Raw genomic sequence first — 23,176 nt, forward strand, 5'->3', positions numbered from 1 at the left:
CAATAACTTCAGACAAATGGGTTCTTAACATCAGACAGTTTGGGTACTGCAAAGAGCTGGAAGGGAAACCAACAGACAGAAAACCAAGAAGAAGACCGTTAGCGAGGACAGAGCTACAGCTGCTGCAAGCGGAAACAAAGGAGCTCCTGCAAAAACAGGCCATAGAACCAGTGCCTTACATAGAAAGGAACATGGGAGTGTACTCAACATACTTCCTGGTACCAAAGGTAGACGAAACAATGAGACCCATCCTGGACCTCAGATTCTTAAAGAAATTCATAAAAACGCAAAAGTTCAAAATGACCTCCCTACAAGAGGTTCTTCCTCAATTACAAGGTGGGGACTTCATGGTCACCATAGACCTCAAAGATGCTTACCTGCACATCCCAGTGAACAGGGCTCACAAGCATCTGTTCCGATTCACCATAGGAGAAGACCACTACCAGTTCACAACACTGGCATTCGGACTCAAATAGGCACCAAGGGCCTTCACAAAGTGCCTAGCAACAGTCCCGGCACACCTAAGAAGGGAGGGAATACACGTGTACCCTTACCTGGACGACTGGCTAATAAAAGCAAGATCATACAGAACGTGCAAGGAGCACGCACAAAGAGTAACAAACATTCTGATGAACCTGGGATTCTCCATCCACTGGGGCAAATCCTCAATGGAGCCAGAACAAATAAAAATCTTCCTGGGAGCAAAGATCGACACCTTACAGAGCAAGGTGTTCCCGAGTGATAAGAGATCGCAGCACTGGTGAAGGAGACACGGCTCTACCAGAAGGGGCAAGCTCGGACAGTGAGAACAGCGAGCAAAATGATGGGCATGATGGCATCATGCATACACCTAGTGCCAAATGTGCGACTGCACATGAGTCCCTTACAGGAATGGCTACAAGAACAATGGTCACAAGCTACATGTCGTTGGGAGGATCTAGTGGTTGTAACGCACGCAGTGCAGAAAGAAATGGCATGGTGGAACATGAGGAACATAACAAGGGGAAAACCTCGAACGCCGCCAACGCCAACAGTGACCATCACCACAGATGCATCCCTGAAGGGATGGGGAGCTCACATGAAGAAACTCAGAGTGAGGGGCCTGTGGACACCAGAGGATGCGGGCAAGCACATCAATTACCTGGAGTTGAAGACCATCTTCCTCGCTGTAGAGGCTTTCCAGACAAAACTGTACAACCAGAGAGTGTTGATCCAGACAGACAACACAACAGCGATGTTCTACATCAACAAGCAAGGGGGGACACAATCAGCCCCGCTTTCAAAGCTAGCGCAGGAAATATGGGCATGGGCCATCCCTCTGAACATAGACCTGCTAGCCATACATCTACCAGTGAAGGACAACGTAATGTAAATTGATACTTGTATAGCGCACTACTCACCCGCAAGGGTCTCAAGGCGCTTGTACGTATACCGCTGTGGAACCCATCCTGGCTTTCCCTGTGAGGCGTCCACTCCTGGGCACCCCAAAGGTGTTGGCCAGGCATCCTTAGCATTGTGGGGGCCGTTGTGGAGATTAAGCAAGCTATTGCCCAGAGTTGCAGAGTGGGACTCCATGATTGGAATAGGCACCGAGGCGAGAATTATCAGGTCCGTGGAATTTTGAACCCAAGACCCGCCGAGGCGGGGAATTGAACCCTGGTCCCGGGCTAGACCTCTGCATCAGGGTCTGTCGCTCTAATCATTGAGCCACACCACGTAGAGGCAGATTGGCTCAGCAGACAGACATCGGCATCCCACGAGTGGGAGCTCAATGCACAGGAAACAAGGAGGCTGTTCGACAGGTGGGGAACACCGTCAGTGGACCTGTTTACAACACGACAAAATGCCAAAACTTCGCATCCAGGCTGCCAGGGGAGGGGTCCCTGGGGAATGCCCTATGGATAGACTGGTCGAGGACATTTGCTTACGCTTTTCCCCCGATACCACTGATGCACAGAGTACTCAGCAAGTGTAGAGAGAGCAACATGACACTGATACTGGTCGCACCGCAGTGGCCCAGGCAGACATGGTACTCGCAGATCATGGAGATGACAGAGTGCACCCCACAGATTTGGGAGAAGGAAAGGCCTACTCTCCATGCAAAACGGAGAGGTGCTGCACCCAGAACCAGAGAGCCTGAGTTTAGTAGCATGGCTCTTGAGGGCATAGTTTGCGCATCTGAAACTGCCAGAGAGCACTTTAAGTGTACTTCCAAGAGGCACGAAGGGCCAGCACACGAAGGTGCTATGTATCAAAATGGAAGAGATTTACACTGTGGTGCAGGAGAGAAAAACTTCACAACAAGATGCAAAAGGACTCAACAGTTCTAAGATACCTCACACACCTGCTCGACAAGAACCTAAGCTCATCCTCATTAGTTGCTTACACAATAGGAGAAACTTGTAGGAGTTTCTTCACATCACAAGTGATTAAGAGATTCCTGGAAGGGGCAAAGAAAATCGCACCACCAAAGCGGGTGCCGCCGCCTGCATGGAACCTTAACCTAGTCCTAACAGAGCTCATGAAACACCCTTTCGAGCCAATACATAGGGCATCCCTAGAGATGCTGACCAAGAAAACAGCTTTCCTGGTGACAATCACCTCACTGCGCAGAGTAAGCGAGCTACAGGCACTAACGCTACAGCAACCCTGCATACAGATTCACAATGATAGGGTGGTAATGAGGACGGACCCACACTTCATGCCACAGGTGGTGTCAAGGTTCCACATGAACCAGACCATACAAATACCTAGTTTCTTCCATAAACCAGCCACAATCCCTGAACGAGCTCTGCACACCCTAGATGCCAGAAGGGCGGTCATGCACTACATTGAGAGAACAAAGGAACACAGGAAGACAAAGCAGTTGTAATGTAATGTAATGTAATGGTGTCTTGTAAAGCGCATGTATCCCCCCGCCATGGGGTATCTCAGCGCTGTAGACCGCTGGGGAACCCGTCCTGGCTTTCCCTGTGAGATGGTCCCTGCTGGGTATCTCCATGGTGAAACCAGGCATCCCCGGCGTATGTGGGGGGCCGTTGTGGAGATAAGGCAAGCTAATGCCCAGAGTTGCCAAGTGTGATCCCTGGTTAGAGTTGGCACCGAGGCGAGAATTATCGAGTTCGCTGACCCTGGTCACGACCCTGCCGCGTCGGGAATTGAACCCTGGTTTCGGGCCGTCCTCTGCTTCCGGGTCTACCGCCTCTAACCAGTGAGCCACACCACTCTAGTTCTTTGTGTCCTTCGCAAAGAGTTTCATGGGGAAACCAGTAACTAAAGGAACAATTGCGAGATGGATCGCACAAACAATACAGTTCTGCCACAAGCAGGCAGGACAGGAACTGGAAGGAGGGACACGTGCCCACTCTACCAGGAAAAAGGGGGCTACAATAGCCTGCCTAGCTAACACACCCATTCAGGACATATGCCTGGCGGCAACCTGGGCTTCAGTGCACACTTTCACGAGGCACTACTGTGTGGATATACAGATGAACAAGGAAGCACAAGTCGGACAAAAGGTGCTTCAGCACATACTCAATAACCAACCTCATCTTCCACCCAGCCGCCACAAACATAAGAAACCGCTACAAAGTCTATGCACAGCATAGTGAATCCAGAAAGATTCATGCTGCAAAACGAATAGTTTCTTACCTGTCGGTGTAGTTTTGCAGCTTGAAGATCTTTCTGGATTGACTAGCGAATCCACCCACCTCTGCCAGAAAGATGAGGCTGGAGAAAAAAGGGGGTTTAAACAAAGACAATACTTGGAAAAAGATACCTTAGAGGTTAAAGCGATGAATAATTTAGTTGAACATTGCCATAACGAACACGAGAAAAAAGAATCCGAAGATGACGCCCAAGAGTGGGAGCTTCCGCAGGAAGCATGCCGACGTCACCGGAAATACACCAAAGGGTGGGACGTCGACGCCCACCTGGGCTACAAAATAAAAACAAAGAAAAGACTACGATTCCGGATCCAACCTCAAGACCGCGGAATAATGCCCAGCATAGTGAATCCAGAAAGATCTTCAAGCTGCAAAACTACACCGACAGGTAAGAAACTAATCATTCTCCAAGAATCACTGTCAGCCATGCTTGACAGCAGAGACTAGAATTCTGGCTTTTGCTCTTCAGTCAACTGTTTAGTCAGTATACCATATCTTCTCCTTAGTAAATGTGGGTTACATATGTTCGAGAATCTTATAGTTGAAATCACACTAGGTACTTTTGGTAGGCATACATAGTTTTATAAAAACTAACGTTGTGCTAAAACAACAAATGTTTGACAGAAAGCCATGCAATGTCAGGTCTACTATATTGCATTAATTTTGTTTTTAACCCGGTTCATGGCATAAAACAAAGATCTTAGGATTCTGGGGCAGGCTGTTTTTGTAGATAATGGGCTAATAATCAGTCTACCAATGTAATTTTGTGTGTGGGTTAAAGAACAGTACTGTGTGAACATGTATATTATATAGATATATCAAGAGGATAGAAACTTGCTTCAGTTTTGTATCCTTGCTCTCATGACCTTAACACATGACTGTCTAATTGTTTTTAACAGATGGAGGTTCCTTTTCTTGAGAGGTGAGTGCCTTACATTTTTTCCTGTTTTTGTACTTCGTGTCTTGCGATGTGCAATAATATTTTCTTAATTGCATTGTTATTATTTTTCACAAATGATTGCGTACTCTTGGCTGTGAAAACTTCACTTGCCCTTAGTGTCCCCTGAAAGGGTATTTCCATGCAAGCTTCTGTACTTTCTTCACTAGCCAGTCATTCTGACAACACATGACTGCTTAATTATTGCTCTCTTAGGGCATACTGGAGTTACTTCACACCTTGTATTGACTGTTTATCATTTGCGTCATTACCTTGCCTTGGATACTATCTACAAAGAAACTAGTCACAATATGGAACTCTGATGGGTAAATCAACGTGTTTGATCCTAACAATCACAGTGTCAGAAAACGCACAAAGTAGGAACATCTTCTCTGTAAGTGAGACAATTCATCTGCACACACATTACAGAGGTACTTGATACATTAGACTAATTTTCCTTTGATCATCCGAGATCCTCAAAACTTTTGCTGCTAATTCTCCCCTCCACCGACAGCTCTTGGCCTTCTGCCGCATGGTCACTAATGGCAGAGCCATTGAAGCCACATTGAAACCATCAAATCTATTCCACGATTAGCTTGTTTTTTCTAGATTTTTTACGCAGATGGTTTCCCACTGGCCTGTTTTTTTTTTTTATCACTTGTTGACTTTTTGCTTTTCTCTGACCCAAAGCTGCGCTCTGCTGCCTTTTAGCTAGATATGTGCTGTAGGATAACCACATACATACATACATATCCACCTAAGGTTTCAAGCCATACTGTGTATTAAGCACTACAGTAACTGTATTGACAGTCATTTATAACAGACCATCTGTATTTTTCAGCAATTTTGCATTCAAGTTTTAGCCTTGTAAGAGCATATCTGAACACCTTTTCAGCAATCCCATCCTTACAAGAGGAAAAGGTTGGTAGAAAGAACTTACCAATGTTATGGCTTTCAAATTGGATACTCCACTTACTTCTCCGGGGCATTTGACTATCCATTTTTAGTTGTATACAGCAGTTTAGAAGGAATCCAGGAGTGAAAGGGTTTGAAAACGCTGATACATCATGGCACATTTAACAGCATTCAAGCACAATCTCCTCCCCAGTGCTAAACTTGAAAGAATGATTTGATTTTTATTTACAAGGTAGGTTGTTTTTTTATGACAATGGCAAATGTCCTGTGTTCTCCTATGGGATTTCTGGACACTTTCTGGGTTCATTGTTTATTAACAAAGTTTTAGTCATCGGAACAGAAGGTGCAAAATTAAAAATGCAATTAGCTGCCTTGCTATGATCTGGCCCTCTGATTCAGTGCTCTTGGTCAACTCTGGTCAACACTGGGCAACTCAGTAGACTGACTACAGCTGCGGTTTCCCATCACAAAACAATAATAGTATCTTCCTGTAACCCACTACGCGACTCAAATAACTCTATACCCACCTACGTAAGGTTAATGGCAGGGTTTGGAGACCAGTTTAGACCATCTAAACTCAGTTTTTATTAAATGGAGACAGTTGTAGTTGTGAGTCAGTGCCCACTGTTACATCCCGTGATGATACTTTCAATCCAAGGGTCTTTATCTTCAAAGTATGTGCCAGACAGGTACACATACCCGGCACACATGCGCTCTCTTTAAGATGGCGAGAGACTATTAGTAGGCTTCTGAAAAGGGTAAAAGTGAAAAGGGCGGTGTCTCAGGACTGTAATCATGCTGCCACCACTGTCCAGAGTCAACTCATGGCCTGGAATGAGCCACCGTCACTTGGATTAAAGCCATGCATTGACCTCAAGCACCTGCGAATTGGAAACTGTTCTAGTTTTACCACGGGCCAATCTACCTTTGCGTTCTCCTGCGCCTCAGCTCCCTGACATGTATGGTTTACAATACCATCTTTAAGCTGAAAAGCGTTTTTGACTTATGAATTCCAATATTCTAACTGTGGCTTCAACCATAGAAAGGAATTACCAAAAGGAGACAAAGTTAAGGGTTTGAAATGAATATAGGATATTTATTGTACTTGTAAACAATTTTTTTTACCTAAGCAGGAATTTTTTTTTTTTTTTTTGCAAACATGCAATTTAACAGTCCTGAATTTTCTGGGAGCTTGCAATTGAAATTCAGCAAGGCTCCAAAGGGTCGTATTTACTGACTCACATTAAGCCATCTGCCTGCAGCGGTTACACAGTGCAACATTTGTAGATCTGACAAGTGCTGCAATGGTGTAATTTGATAAAGCAGCCCCTTCAGCAAACATTTGTGAGAACATTGTCGTCTGCAGCTTTAGATTCAGTCTGTAATAGAGGAAAGCTCCTAGCCCATACACTTGTTGAAATGTCTATATGCAGAACTGCTCTGATGACTTTGAGTAGGACAGCGTACATTTCTGTTTGTGGGGCTTCATATGTGTTTAATACTTTGTTTTTCGACCAGAAAGGCCAAACCGATTGTTTGGCCCATAAGTGTTCTGCTGAACAGGTTCACTGAGGCCAGAATCTTCCACAGATTTGTTTTACGCACTTGAAACTATACTGACACTACAGTGTCTGACCTTTTCAAAAAATGCTAAGGACTTGATGCGTATTGGATTTACTGGAGTGTGCACGGAGATTGGCATTCAAGCTCTCACCATGGGAACCCCCACAAGGCCTTTAGATTTGTACAGATTTTCCGGTTGCTTCTTCCACTTAAGTGAAACGCAGACTGGTTGTGCAGGCTAGCGTTATCAGTAAAGCTAAAATGCCTGCACTGAATCTTGCCCTTTTCGTTTTTCCATGTTGGCAGCATCAGGGGATGTGAATGTTCTACTTGGGCATACATTGGCTGCCCCTGATCTTGTGACCGCTTTTGTGCATCAATAGTCTTGGGAGAAGGGCTGCATGGAGATTGATGTGAGATATCAGAGTTAATATGGAACATTGTCCTTACTGCCATCGAATGGAATTGAAGAATATATTTTAGGACATTGTTATTATGGACATTGCACCGAGATTCACTAGAGTACAATTGCTGTATGATAGATTAGGGTATCACATGAAGGCATGTTGCAGTGCATTGCACCAGTGTTCACTGGGGGGCTTTGCTTTGATGCCGTTACACTGTTAAGGACTACAGGACATTGCAGTGTTGGTATTCTAAGGGACGTCCACAGATTAAATTTGTGGGTCATCCTTCAGTGGTACATTCTGATGTTGTAAGCCACAGGGATTGGACAATAGATCAGTATGGGGCATTACACTGACAAAGAGTGAAATTGCAGTGATGTCCTCCATGTGGCACTGCAATGTATGATTGTTGCTGTCGGGTATTGCTCCGATGGCCACTGTTCAGACAAAAGTGCAAAAGTCCCATGCATGGCTTTGTAAAGCTGTGCAATCTTACCCTGTAATATTATTCTCACATGCCCGTGATTTTTCACTGTTGGGACTGGTAGTCCTGCAAGTCCATTAGAGGTACTCTTATCTTTTTTTAAGTCTCGCTTACAGACAACTTTAGCTGTCTGTTGGCAACAGAGATATTGCATCCAAAATATTGGGCTCTCGATCTGCCCTTTGCTCGTGATTCCACAGCTTTCTTGTCTATCTCAGTTTCCTGCTCCTGATTTGATGACTTTCCTTCCTAGTCTTGTGTTGCTTCCTCGCAGAGGGGATTTTTGTTCTACAATGTTTTGATTGGATGGCATGGATCCTTCCACTGCTGACGTCCGGTCTTTTTTTTAATTTTTTTTTTATTAAAGACCTTTATTCCACATAAAGCATAGCATGCATTGCATAGCACTTAATAATATATGTTGGATCAAAACAACACATCCTGTCTGCCTAGCATAATTCTGTTGGACACAGCCATTTAGCCGGCATCCCGGTGGCCCGGCGGCGTACAGTGCAGCAAGCTTCCAGAGTCAACAGTGCTTAGTCGCATCAAAGCAGCGGAATATATAGGCCCATGAGTGTTGCAAGTAACAGATTGTCATTCGTGCCCAAAAACCTTAGATACGTGAGAAAGGTCTAGAAACAAATTAACTACCCCAACCAACCCAACCCTCCCCCGTGTGCCAGCAAAAATGTACCTAGTGTTGTACTCCAATCAGTGCTATCAGCAAGTTCATACTACACTTCCTACAGCTATCACTCCGGGAGCCCAGTTCCTTGACCTGGGTGACCTGAGGGGACTACGCTAGTGCTATTGCCAAACACCTCTCCCCCCCCCCTCTGCAGCCTCCTCCGAAGGAATCTACATCAACTGTTCCACCTGACCCTCTGGGTATTCCGGGATGTCCGGTGTTTCGTCGCCGTTCGAGTTCACTTCCTCACTCTGCTGTATGTATGCCTGGTAGAGACCCCAGAAATTTTTGGGCCTACTCCTAGGGGGGAGTAGCTCGCTGTAGAGTTCTGACTGAGTGCTACAGTAGAGTAAGTCACCCGCCCATCTCTTCTTGGTGGGGAGTGGCCCCCTCATCCAGCACTGGGCCACTACCCTTCTGGCTACCAGTAGCGCCATATCTATAAGCCGGCGCTGAGTAGACGGAAGCGGCTTAGAGTATCCCAGTAGCGCCAGCACCTGTCCGTTAGTCAACTCCGAGCCCAGGATCGTGCTTAGCTCTGAGAACTTCTGCCCAAAATCTCTGAATTCCAGGGCAGTACCACGCCATGTGGATGAAGTCTGCGATCGGCGCATGGCAACGTTCACACGCCGCAGACTGTGAGTCCATATCGATGCAGCCTCTCCGGTGTATAGTACACCCGCTGAAGAAACTTAAAGTGCACCAGTCTATGCCTTCCATTAAGGGAGTCTTCTCGTGTTAGAGCAGCAGTATCTCCACATGTCATCATCGATCGGCATCTGCAGATCTCTTTGCCACTCCTCTCTAGCTTTGGAATGCTGGATCTGCTGGTGTGCGACTCCCAGCTTGTTCATATTGGAGATTAGTTTACGGGATGACGTGGATTTAATAACATAGGTGAGCTCAGGTACCTCAGGAGGTTCCTCCATTTCTGGGCCCAGTACGTCCTTGAGTGCGCTCCGAACTCTATGGAACTGGAACCGCTGTAGGAGCGTAGGTCCCGTCGGAGCGGGGGAGAGCTGTTCCCAGGTCTTCGAGACCCCTGCAGCAAACAGATCTTCCATTTTCGTGAGACCCAGTGCCCGCAGTGCCTCAGTAACTCCCTTTTCCCTAAGTGGACTCAGCCACAGTACCCATTCGATCTGCATTTGCGGTGAGTACAAGAATCTACTGTCTCGCGCTCGGGTCAGCGCATGCCATGCATGATTGGTAGACTTAAGAGAATCTAGTTGGCCAATGGTGCGGTCTTCCGGGAGACAGACGGTGGCCGGAAGGGGGAGAGGCTCCGCAAACAAGCGTTCCAAAGTCACATGAGGTATACGCGGGTCCCTATGTATCCACGAGTGTAAATGGGCCGCTTGCGCAATACGGTAGTATCGTTCCATATCAGGGGCCCCCTGCCCCCCCTTTTCACAAGGAAGCAGCAGCGTCGTCCACTTAACTCTAGGTTGTTTTACCTCCCCATGCCAGTCTGGTAAGCACCTGCGTAAGCTGTTTGAAGAAGGCCTTTGACAGGACCACCGGTATATTTTTGAAGAGGAATAGAAACCTAGGCAGTACTATCATTTTCATGATAGCTATTCTGCCCATCAGGGACAGCGGTAGTTTACACCATGCGTCCACATCCTCCTCCAGTCTAGCGAACGCTACGCCATAATTTTCCCTAACTAAAACATCCGGGTCGGTGTGTAGTTGTATGCCTAGGTATCTGACTGAGTCAGTGGTCCATTTCAGGGGGTACTCCATTTCAAAGGTTTGAGTCACGGGCGTCAGTGGGAAGGCAATTGACTTATCCCAGTTCACTTTCAGCCCGGAGAGAGCGCCAAAACGCACGACCTCTCGCAGGAAGGCTGAGAGGTTCGCTTCCGGATCGCGGACATATAGGAGAGTATCATCGGCATACGTTGAAATGATTATTTTGTACGCTGGAAAGCTAATGCCTTCCAAGCTGTGATATTCCCTGATTGCACAAGCCAGCGGCTCCGCCACCAGCGCGTATAGAAGGGGCGAAAGGGGACATCCCTGTCTAGTACCTCTGCTAATATCAAACGAGTCCGTTACTCTATCCCCTATCTTCAGCCTCGCTGTGGGTCGATAGTACAAGGCCCCCAACATCTGCAGGAAGGGTTCTCCCAAACCCAACTTCCTGAGGACTCTGATCATGAAAGGCCATTCCACCGAGTCGAAGGCTTTTTCCATGTCCAGGAAAACTGCTACGGCAGTGTTTTCCTGGCGCACGTGCTGCATTGTCCCGAGCACTGTGCGGATGTTATATGTCAGGTTCCTATTGAGAACGAAGCCTGCCTGTTCTGGAGCTACTAGATCCGGCACCAGGAGAGCCAACCGCGTGGCCAGTACTTTAGCAAAGATTTTAGCGTCCACATTTAGCAGCGAAAGCGGCCTTTAGGAACTGCAGTACTCCGGAGGTTTCCCAGGCTTTAAGATGGTGACAAGTAGGGCCTCCCTCATTGAGTGGGGCATACTCCCCTCCTCACAGATATCATCGAAGAGGGTAATCAGATGTGGGACCAGCTTGTCCTTAAATGACTTATAAAAGCCTACCGTCAAACCGTCTGCTCCCGGGGCACTACCTGATCTCATGCTCGCCAGTGCGTCCAATATCTCGTCCTCCTGTATGGGAGACCTCAGGAACTCCCTGTCTGAGTCCGGCAAGAATGGCATGGCAATATGCTCGAGGTAGTCATCTATCTCCTCCTCGACCCGCAGCGATCTGGACTTGTACAGCTCCGCATAGTACCGCTGAAACGTTTGGAGGATCTCCTCCTCATCAGAGATTACCTCACCCTCTGGCGTAAGTAGTTCGTCCACAACTAGGGGTCTCCTGGTACTGCGTACCATTCTGGCTAGAAGCGTGCCCGGTCTTTCCCCCTCCCCGTAGGTTCGCGCCGTGGCGTATTTGCCCATATGCTGTACTTCCCTGTCGGCTAGTTCATGGTATTCCGTCAGTAGGAGTCTAATTTGGGAGTCGGCGTTAGCGTCAGGGTCATCCAGTAGATACCCCTCCAACTCGGACAGTCGGGATTCAAGCTGTTTCAAATTACGTCTAATAGATTTAAGCACACTCGAGTGTTTAGACATCGCCAAACCCCTGATGTAGGCCTTAAAAGTGTCCCACACAGTCTGAAAACTGTCAACAGTTCCCAGGTTCGTTTTAAAAAACTTGTCTATATCGTCTGCCAGTTCACCACGGAAAGCTTCATCTAGTAGGGAGTAGGGAGGAAATCTCCAGGTAAAGGGGGGGATTATTTTCTTCAGGATCACTAGGTGCAGCAGTACGGGGGAGTGGCCCGAGAGGATGCCGGGGAGCACCTCGCATCTCCTAATACTATCTATTAGAGCCTGAGACACTAGCCAGTAATCCATTCTAGTGTGGGTATTATGGAAAGCAGAGTAATGGGTGAAACCACCTTTCGTGGGGTGCTTATTTCTCCACACGTCCACCAGGTCCAATTTAATCAGTTCCGCCTTCATGTGCAGAGCCGAGGCCACTGGCCTCCGAACAGGCCCCACCGACCTATCCAGGTCAGGGTCAAATATAAAGTTGAAATCGCCCCCCCATAGCATTCTAGAGGAAACGTGTGTTCTGCGCTGTGTTGACAGCTTTGTGTAGAAGTCAGGGCAATCATAATTTGGTCCATATACATTAACCACAAGCAAATCAAGACCCCTGCCCACGCACCCAGTGATGACAAAACAACCCTCCGGGTCCGACACCAGTGGCACCAGTTTTAGTTGAGAGGTAGGGTTGACCCAAGTAATTACGCCTCTGGAGTGTGTCGTAAACCCCGCTGCCACAATGTGTCCCCCAAGTCCCCTGGCCTGCAGCATCTTGCTATTAAGTGGAAGGTGAGTCTCCTGGAGGAGAGCAAGGTCAACATGGTGTCTATGCAAGTAACTGAGTACCTTCCGTAATTTACGGTAATCATTGAGCCCTCTCACATTCCACGTCAACATCTTCAATTCCTGCAGGGTGCGCGGGGCATTCCCACCATCAGTATTAGTCATTCCAACAGCGACCACCATAGGGCGCAGTAAGCTGTTTTACCTATTCGTGTACTCACTCTAGACTTGAAATCAAGCAACACATTGCTTGGCATTAGTTTCAGAACCCCACTGTCAAGACAGCAATAACAATCCCCAACATAGTACCCCCCTCGCCCAAAGTCGGCTGTCCCATAGTCAAAATAACCATTACAATCCCCAACACTGTCGTCCCCCCCCACCCACAGCAGACCTCCCCCAACCTGGCCTGACAGGACCTACTCCCACCCAGCGGCATCAGAACTCCCTGCCGCTCCCCAGCACCCCCGTAAGCCAACGGAAGCGATTCCCAAAGCGACTCTCTCCAGAGCCTGTGAGCCAGAAGCGCAGGGGCAGACGTCACTGGCTAAACAGGTATCAAGCAAATCAAAACCACTTTGCTACTGCACCCCAGCGCCAAGCCCCTTGCTAACGGTCCGTGCCAAAAACAAAATCAGTCCACAAAACGCACAGTGTAGCCCCCCTCCGCCCTCAATGATGCCGCCCCCCTTCAAATCTCGATTCAGAAAAGGGGGTGGTGATGGACAGAGTATCTGAATTAAGCAGACTACTCCTACCCAGTCCAAAGATCAGGGCTTGATCCATCACCGTTTTTTAGCTCACTGCACCATCCCAGCTCAGAACCTGGCTATATGCAAATTAGTCTGTCCCTGGCCCAGTGCATCATGGGAACAGGGCAGACCAAACTACCAAGCCAATTCTTATACTGGGAAGGAAACAAGCTTCCGGGGACCGGTTTCTGGCATTACAGCCGTCTTCGGCCCGGCTTGCTTGAATCCTGATGGTGCAATGAGCAAGGGACTCACATCTGAGTATACCCTTCCACACTTATGGTGGACGAAATGATTCAGAAAAGGGGGTGGTGATGGACAGAGTATCTGAATTAAGCAGACTACTCCTACCCAGTCCAAAGATCAGGGCTTGATCCATCACCGTTTTTTAGCTCACTGCACCATCCCAGCTCAGAACCTGGCTATATGCAAATTAGTCTGTCCCTGGCCCAGTGCATCATGGGAACAGGGCAGACCAAACTACCAAGCCAATTCTTATACTGGGAAGGAAACAAGCTTCCGGGGACCGGTTTCTGGCATTACAGCCGTCTTCGGCCCGGCTTGCTTGAATCCTGATGGTGCAATGAGCAAGGGACTCACATCTGAGTATACCCTTCCACGCTTATGGTGGACGAAATGATTCAGAAAAGGGGGTGGTGATGGACAGAGTATCTGAATTAAGCAGACTACTCCTACCCAGTCCAAAGATCAGGGCTTGATCCATCACCGTTTTTTAGCTCACTGCACCATCCCAGCTCAGAACCTGGCTATATGCAAATTAGTCTGTCCCTGGCCCAGTGCATCATGGGAACAGGGCAGACCAAACTACCAAGCCAATTCTTATACTGGGAAGGAAACAAGCTTCCGGGGACCGGTTTCTGGCATTACAGCCGTCTTCGGCCCGGCTTGCTTGAATCCTGATGGTGCAATGAGCAAGGGACTCACATCTGAGTATACCCTTCCACGCTTATGGTGGACAAAATGATTCAGAAAAGGGGGTGGTGATGGACAGAGTATCTGAATTAAGCAGACTACTCCTACCCAGTCCAAAGATCAGGGCTTGATCCATCACCGTTTTTTAGCTCACTGCACCATCCCAGCTCAGAACCTGGCTATATGCAAATTAGTCTGTCCCTGGCCCAGTGCATCATGGGAACAGGGCAGACCAAACTACCAAGCCAATTCTTATACTGGGAAGGAAACAAGCTTCCGGGGACCGGTTTCTGGCATTACAGCCGTCTTCGGCCCGGCTTGCTTGAATCCTGATGGTGCAATGAGCAAGGGACTCACATCTGAGTATACCCTTCCACGCTTATGGTGGACAAAATGATTCAGAAAAGGGGGTGGTGATGGACAGAGTATCTGAATTAAGCAGACTACTCCTACCCAGTCCAAAGATCAGGGCTTGATCCATCACCGTTTTTTAGCTCACTGCACCATCCCAGCTCAGAACCTGGCTATATGCAAATTAGTCTGTCCCTGGCCCAGTGCATCATGGGAACAGGGCAGACCAAACTACCAAGCCAATTCTTATACTGGGAAGGAAACAAGCTTCCGGGGACCGGTTTCTGGCATTACAGCCGTCTTCGGCCCGGCTTGCTTGAATCCTGATGGTGCAATGAGCAAGGGACTCACATCTGAGTATACCCTTCCACGCTTATGGTGGACAAAATGATTCAGAAAAGGGGGTGGTGATGGACAGAGTATCTGAATTAAGCAGACTACTCCTACCCAGTCCAAAGATCAGGGCTTGATCCATCACCGTTTTTTAGCTCACTGCACCATCCCAGCTCAGAACCTGGCTATATGCAAATTAGTCTGTCCCTGGCCCAGTGCATCATGGGAACAGGGCAGACCAAACTACCAAGCCAATTCTTATACTGGGAAGGAAACAAGCTTCCGGGGACCGGTTTCTGGCATTACAGCCGTCTTCGGCCCGGCTTGCTTGAATCCTGATGGTGCAATGAGCAAGGGACTCACATCTGAGTATACCCTTCCACGCTTATGGTGGACAAAATTATTCAGAAAAGGGGGTGGTGATGGACAGAGTATCTGAATTAAGCAGACTACTCCTACCCAGTCCAAAGATCAGGGCTTGATCCATCACCGTTTTTTAGCTCACTGCACCATCCCAGCTCAGAACCTGGCTATATGCAAATTAGTCTGTCCCTGGCCCAGTGCATCATGGGAACAGGGCAGACCAAACTACCAAGCCAATTCTTATACTGGGAAGGAAACAAGCTTCCGGGGACCGGTTTCTGGCATTACAGCCGTCTTCGGCCCGGCTTGCTTGAATCCTGATGGTGCAATGAGCAAGGGACTCACATCTGAGTATACCCTTCCACGCTTATGGTGGACAAAATGATTCAGAAAAGGGGGTGGTGATGGACAGAGTATCTGAATTAAGCAGACTACTCCTACCCAGTCCAAAGATCAGGGCTTGATCCATCACCGTTTTTTAGCTCACTGCACCATCCCAGCTCAGAACCTGGCTATATGCAAATTAGTCTGTCCCTGGCCCAGTGCATCATGGGAACAGGGCAGACCAAACTACCAAGCCAATTCTTATACTGGGAAGGAAACAAGCTTCCGGGGACCGGTTTCTGGCATTACAGCCGTCTTCGGCCCGGCTTGCTTGAATCCTGATGGTGCAATGAGCAAGGGACTCACATCTGAGTATACCCTTCCACGCTTATGGTGGACAAAATGATTCAGAAAAGGGGGTGGTGATGGACAGAGTATCTGAATTAAGCAGACTACTCCTACCCAGTCCAAAGATCAGGGCTTGATCCATCACCGTTTTTTAGCTCACTGCACCATCCCAGCTCAGAACCTGGCTATATGCAAATTAGTCTGTCCCTGGCCCAGTGCATCATGGGAACAGGGCAGACCAAACTACCATAAATAACGGTGATGGATCAAGCCCTGATCTTTGGACTGGGTAAGAGTGGTCTGCTCAATTCAGACACTCTGTTCATCACCACCCCCTTTTGTAAATCCCCTTCAAATCTCAGCAGCAACACAATCCCCCAACCCAGTTAACAAATACTGTGTCATGATGCTGCCACTTCAGTGGAGGAACACGCCCGGCCCCCCGTGCCCCCAAAGTCAAACCAGTAAGATCTCACCCAGTCGGAGATCCACAAAGCAGTGTTCAGACTCAATCCATGCAGCGGATGCGCAGCTCCATCATCGCACCGTGTAAATCACGGCGTCGAGCAGCGTCCCATTGGAAGCGGTGTGTCGGCCACTGCATAGCGGAGACCGGGTCGAGCAGGCGTAAGGTAGTCAATCTTGCTCCTCCAACAGCGAGGAGGAATCAAGGTCCCCCTGGTCTCTCCTCGGGCTGTTCCTGCGCTCTTTGGACCACTCCTTCAGTGATTTCTGCAGCTCCCGAGGATCAGTGAAGAAATGCGAATACCCTTGTCTGTTAATTCGAAGCTTTGCTGGGTATAGCATCGCATAGTCCAGCTCTAGCTCGCGCAGTTGCTTTTTGTAAGGCGCAAATTGTTTCCTCTCCTCCTGGACCTTTGCAGTAAAGTTCGGATAGAGTGAGATGTCCATCCCCTCATATTGCAGCTTACCCTTGTCCCTGGCCAGGCGAAGCGCAGTGTCTCTATCCCGGTAGCTCAGGAGCTTCGCTATGATGGGCCTCGGGTTCTCCCCCGGCTTTGGTCTGGGCCCAGGCGTGTGGTGGGCTCTCTCCACAATAAACATCGGGGAAAAGACCTCATCCCCGAGCAGGGCTTTCAGAAGTTTCTCCACAAAGAGCTCCATCTTGCCAGTCTGTGTAGTCTCCGCCACACCGGTAATGCGAATGTTGGATCTCCGCGACCTCGCCTCCAAGTCTTCCGATTTGTCTTCGATCACCTGCAAAAGCCTGCCAAATTGCTTGCGATCCTTGTCCCACTCCGACTGGGCTTCCTCCGCCTCGGTCAGTCGTCGCTCCGCCATGTCAAGGCGCTCAGCGTGTTTGTCCACACGTTCCGACATGCGGTCCATGCGATAGGACAGGGCGTCAATTTTAGACCCGACTGATGCGATACTGTCTTGTATCACCTTCTCCATTGCGACCAGCAGTTCGCGAATATCTGAGCTGATGGAGCTCTCCGAAGCTGCTCCCTTCGGAGATGTTTCCAGAGCCGCCATTTCAGACCCCTTGGTCCGACGCTGCTCAAAGGTGAGTTTAGGTTGTGTTCTGTCATTCTTGCCCATGGCTAGTCTGGTGGACATGTAAGCGACGCTCACAGCAGGTGTCAGCAGTCCGTCGTATCGGCCCGGAGTACTTCTCGGCTCCCACGTTAACCTTAAGTTCCAAGCGCTAGCTCTCAGTCTTCACACGATATCAGGATAGCGGGGGGACCCGTGCAACGGCTCGCACTACCCAGCACCAGCAGATAGCAGCACCTCCCAGGGCCCTAGCTAACAAACACGCCACAGGTCATAGGCGATGTGTCTCCCACGTGCACAGCCTGACGTGATGAGGACTCGGACAGTATGCCAGGCAAGGTATCCTCGATGTCACACAGCCCCTCAGTGTCCAAGCATTGGCCAAAGCACCTCAATAGTGGTAGTCAAGTCTTCCCCAGCTGCCCGCGTTTGCTGTGACCATCCCACCTGACTTATCTCGACAGCGCTGCCCCAGTCGTCACCGAGCAGAAGGCAAATGGGCGCCGCAGCACCAGTCCTGACAGCAAAATGGCGGTGAACGTGTGTGTGGGGGTGTGCCAGCAGGTCACCTTCAAACAGCACCACAGGTCTGTGTCTAGTCCAACATACACCCTCAACAAAGCTGGTGAAGCGCAGGTCACAGCAGCAGCCCTGGCCCGGGAGGTATGGACACCCCCCCCACGTTGCGCGTTCGCCGGGGGCCCCCGGGGTCTACTTTGCCGATCATCGACTTCTCGGTGTCAGGCCTCTGTCTTTGAACGGCTGCAGGAGCACGAACAGCGCGCCGACCGCCCAGCAGGTCACGGTAGCTGCCCAGGGCCTCACTCGGCCGGGTCGGGAAGGCAATGCGCGCGGGGGGGCCGAGGCAGGGTTACCGGCAGGAGTGTTCCCGGGCAAACCGCAGCAGCTCCGCTTGTGTCGCACACCTGGGTCCAGGGCCGTCGCACAACAGGCCGCCACCGGCGACGTGGTCCTCAGCGATGAGAGCGGTAGGCACAGGGGACAAGCTCTCCACCTTCCGACTTCGGGCCCGAGTCTCCGGGTCGCTCGGGGCCTCCCAGGCCGCACGCAGAGTGACGTCGGCGGGGTCCACCGTCAGGCGAACCCGCGGCTGCAGGCCTGGTCCGCCACAGCAAGCGACCTCCTCCGGGGCGCTCCACGCGGCCGCCGAGCAGCCCAATTCCTGTCTGTCCAGGTGTTCCAGGCAGAGCGGGGGAGCACCCTACCTCTGTTGCAGCGATTTAGGCACCTTAAGGATACTTTTTCAGGATAATACCGGGGCCTCGGCTGGGAGCTCAGCGCACACACGTCCAGCATGGACGCCAGCAAGCTCCGCCACGACGTCCGGTCTTTTTATTGCTGAGAATGAGGGACTATTTTCTCTCCCCATTCTGATGGATACTTCTAACCACAGATTCCTCACTTTATGAATATCACCCAGGTGCCAGACTGGAATCGGAAACTCAAAAATCATTGACACTGCATGCCAAAAGGCGGTGCTGTGTGACTCCACTCCAACTTCGTTCGACTCCAGAAGTGACAATCGGAGTTTCGTAGAAGTGTCACCATACACGCTGACATCACTGCCTTTAGATGAAGATCGAGAACTCTGCATTCTTTTTAATCATTCCTTGAATGTTTTTTTCAGATTTATTTCCTAAACGTCTTCCACTGTTAAAATAAGTAGTTCACCCCCTGAGACTACAGGGTTGAGAGCTTGTAGGGACTATTACTAACAGATGTATGAAAAATCCCCATGTGGTGTTCCTTTGGTGTTTGGGATTAGCACATGACTCCAAGGCTTGAATGACTGCACCCAGATGAATTTGAAAGCCATTCGAGAATGTGAAGTGAAGCTCTATGTGGCATGTAGCACAAGACTACATGCAGGTCCTGTTCCTGGTTGAAATGGTGTGTGGACACACTCCCAAAGTCATTCCCTCAGCAGACCTTCTTCATGGTCAAAATCTTCGAGTATGTAATGAAAACAACATAAGAAGTCCAAACAGGACTCAACCCTATCCTGCCACTCTCATTCACAAGAGAAGGCGCAAGTGAGTCATTGTCTTCCAGGTCTCCCTCCCGTTCCAACGAGGAGCTGATTCCAACCTAGGTCTTGAAGTACCCAGAGTTAACAGGTGCATCAGCGATTTTGCTGATGACATTAGCGATGAGACAGAACTTCAAAACCTTGAGAGGCAATGCTGTGCATCTTCTGCATGCTTTCAGCTCCCTCTGGAGTTCCTTTGGGCCCCAATGATCCACAGTGCCCTAAAGTTGGGTTGCTGCTGGCAGATTTGCCCTTAGGTCCGTCTGTGCCCCTTAAACCCACTTCCAGTTCTACACCGGAGTCTGTGACGACTTTGGGTCCAGTGCCAAAATCTGCACTGGGCTCTTGGACATCTCTGCCAGCTCCGGAGGAGGAGCGACAACATATCATGGTGCCTGACCCAAAGCCGAATTGGTCTTGAATGAGGCCATGAGCAGATCCTGATGAGGCGCAGTCCTTACCCAATCCCTATGACTCGTACACTATACCATTACCTTGCAGTGCAGCAAAGACTTTTTGACTCCAACTCAGACCAGTGTCAACCAAATGAAGACAGCAGTGGGGTGTTAGGGAAGAGTTTGCCCCACCCTGTGGTAAGGGTAACTGGTATATAAATCTACAGGATGCCAGTGGGTTGAATAACTTCACTCGGATATAGAGTAGATTTGCCCACTGGGCCAGCAACTGAGGAAAGTACATCTTCTGTGACCGTGATTAGTAGAGCTGCTTTACCTCTACCCACCAACTAAGGAGGTAAAAACGAATGTTCTTACTGAGCTCCTTCAGCCTGCCTATGCTAGTACCAAATCTTTTCTACCCTTCAATGAGACCCACACTGAAGACATCTGGGCAAACCCATGTCTGGCCCTTTGGTCAGTTGCCAGGTTGCGCGCTGCAAAAGACCAGCGCCAGGCACCCCTGATGTTTTTTAACCCAGCATCCAACTCTTGAGAGTTTGGTGGTGCAGGCTCCCACTAGCAGAGTGTACCTTAACACCTTTCTGACTACTACTCCTGACAGAGCCCAAACCTATGGAAACGCTTGGCAAGAGAATGTGTTCATCTGCCACCTAGGATTTTACACTCATGCACTGTGAGACATGGTTAGTGAGATCTTAACAGCAGTCCCACAAGAGTTGCAGGCTTCCTTGGCCCAAACCATTCAGGATGGCCGGGATGTGGATATGTTTGTCATCCACTCAGACCTAGACACCACTGAATGTCTAGGAACATCTATTGGGACAAGCTTGGCGCACTGGTGCCACTCATGTGTGCGATCCACAGGTTTCTAAGGGGACATCCAGGCATCCCTACTAGACGTGTCTGTAAATGGGTCCTACCTGTTCGGCAAAAAGGCTGACTCAGCACTGCAACATTTTAAAGAGGGCTGTGGCATGCTCTTTGGACCTTTTTAGTACCAGCCCAACAATCTCCACCAGCAGTTTTATCCTTTTCATTGATATGCTAAGAGATTGATGTATTGACAGCATCATACCCCACTGCCCACACAACCAGACTCCAAGGTTTTTTGCATTGGGGCTATGAGCCCAACAGACAAAAACCAGGCAATCAGGGGTGGCGTATGTCCCAATTCCCACACCTCTTGCAAGGTGGAGTAAAGTTGGAGCAGAGTCGCAATGTGCCTCCTATCGTTACTCAGGGGCACTGCTTTTTCAGTTTTCTGATCCAATAGTGCAATAATTGGGATAGTCACGAGGTGAAGAATCTGTGGTTCGAGAATCCACCAGAAGAGCGTTACTGATGGTAAGTAACTTCTTCTTTTCTCTTTTTTTTTTATTTCCCTCCCTCCCCCGATTTCTTACCCCTGTGGGGTTTGTTCACCACCCTGCTGCCCCAGGGCCTGCTTGCACCACCATTGCTTTGTCCGATTCCTGCTGCTAAAATAAAAAGAAGCCAGACATCTTTCAAATATTTTAGCACTATTTCAAGAGCACACTCGTGCGTCTGGATGCGTGCACGCACAGCATCATTGTGGCAAGTTTGTTCTTGTGCTTTATGAAAAACTATTCCAAGGTGGTCACCCATGTGTATGAATGTTGAACACACACTGAATTCATCTTAGAATGTGTTTTGCCATAGACAATGTCCGATCCAATGCTGTATTTCCATCAAAGCTATGCTATAATGGTTAGTGTGGGGGTTTATATAGGGCTTGACCCTGGTTTTCACTGTGTATTGCAATGATTCCTCTTAAGGGGCATTGCACTGACTCAATGTAGGGAATTGCCTTGATGGTCATTGTCTCGTATTGTACAGTGTCACTGTGAGGCATTTCACTGATTGCCAATATGGGGCATTTCTATGGTGGCACTATGGGGCATTTTCACAGATTGCCATCACAGGTATTGTGATGATATCTTTTTATGGGAGATTGTATTAATTTTCAAAGGGGGTGTAGGAGGCTGGCTCTTTATGTGATATATCAATAATCTGATGCACCCTGTAAAGTGTGCAAGGGCTACTTCATGAGTGGACAGGGGCTAGCAATGCAATTCCAAAAGGCTGTATTAGGGAGCAGAGTGGTTGAGCAGCCTTAGGCTCAACACAGAGGAGTGCAAGACATTTTCAAATATAAATAGCGAACAATAAATGACACACATACATCGAAGATCCACACCAACCTATAAAAATAGCAAGTATCTTTATATATGTTTAGGCATCAGAGAAAAATCGTCCAGTTAGGCTTCTTTTTAAATATAAATTATTTCCACTTTAAAAAGTAGACACATTTTTGAGTTTTGCAATGTTATCCTATGTAAGGAAGAACAAGTTCTCTAAACGGGTATGTTACAGTGACTTACAAAACCAATCTCCAGGAGTTAAGGTGAGTGATGGGCAAGTTCCAAGGCAGCACCAAAAAAACACCACCAGGTGCAGGGTGCAAACCAGTATCGGGAGCCCAGTGTATTTCATAGGAGATTGGTCACTTCGGAAAGATGCTGCAGGCTCTGGCCAGGAGGCCTGTCGGGCTGACCAGCAGGTTGGTTCAGGCCATGCAATGCTCGGGAAGGGGGATACACATTTGGGTCTCTTCTCTAAGGCCTATGGGCCACCGGCGAAGAGGTGTCCTAAGGCAACAGTTTTTTCCTTACTGGAGCGGTCACGGTTGAAGGGGTTTTTGTGCATAGGCTGCAGGCGACGTTGGGGTGTCCAGGAGGGGTGAAACCATGATGGACTCGAGCTCTGGAGGGCTGGGGGACCTTGTAGACACCTGTGGCCTACTTCAACTCGGGCCGAAGGCGACTGGAGCAGTAGTGACTTCGGGTGTTTTTTGGACTTTCTTCAGAATAGATCCGCTGTTCACAGGAGGCCTTGAGTCTTTTTTGAAGGCAGGCAGTCAGTCCTTCCAGGTTTCTGGAGTCAACAGCTGCAGAACGAGTCAACTTTGGAACAGTTTTCGGAAGGCAGACAGGCTGGCAGGGTTGGTACCAGGCCAGCTGCTTCTTCTCTCATCTCTGCTTTTGCGGCTCTTTGGTGTCCTCTGTCTTTTTAGGTAATCAGGATCTGCTTCTCTGGTGCCAGGGTTACCCCAGAAAATTGAATTTAGGGGCTTTAGAGGTTTGTAGGATAGTAGTCAATGTCTACTGACCCTTGTGGGCACTATGGCCCCTATATCCCCCCTTCCTGTGGGGAGTGGGCATAACCCTGTCCCAGAATTTCT

At 49.0% G+C, this 23,176-nt stretch overlaps 1 protein-coding gene across 2 annotated transcripts in view; it reads left to right on the forward strand.

Moving 5' to 3' along the window:
• Positions 1-23,176, forward strand: part of PLCG1 (phospholipase C gamma 1) — a 578,648-nt gene that overhangs the window by 284,633 nt on the left and 270,839 nt on the right. For both annotated transcript variants that reach the window (XM_086932272.1, XM_086932273.1), the window contains exon 7: positions 4,565-4,587. In XM_086932272.1, the coding sequence (XP_086788398.1) occupies positions 4,565-4,587 (23 nt within the window). The remainder of the gene's footprint in view (positions 1-4,564; positions 4,588-23,176) is intronic.

This window comes from Lissotriton vulgaris, chromosome 7 (genome assembly GCF_964263255.1).
Source record: "Lissotriton vulgaris chromosome 7, aLisVul1.2, whole genome shotgun sequence".
In the NCBI taxonomy this organism is placed as follows: Eukaryota; Metazoa; Chordata; class Amphibia; order Caudata; family Salamandridae; genus Lissotriton; species Lissotriton vulgaris.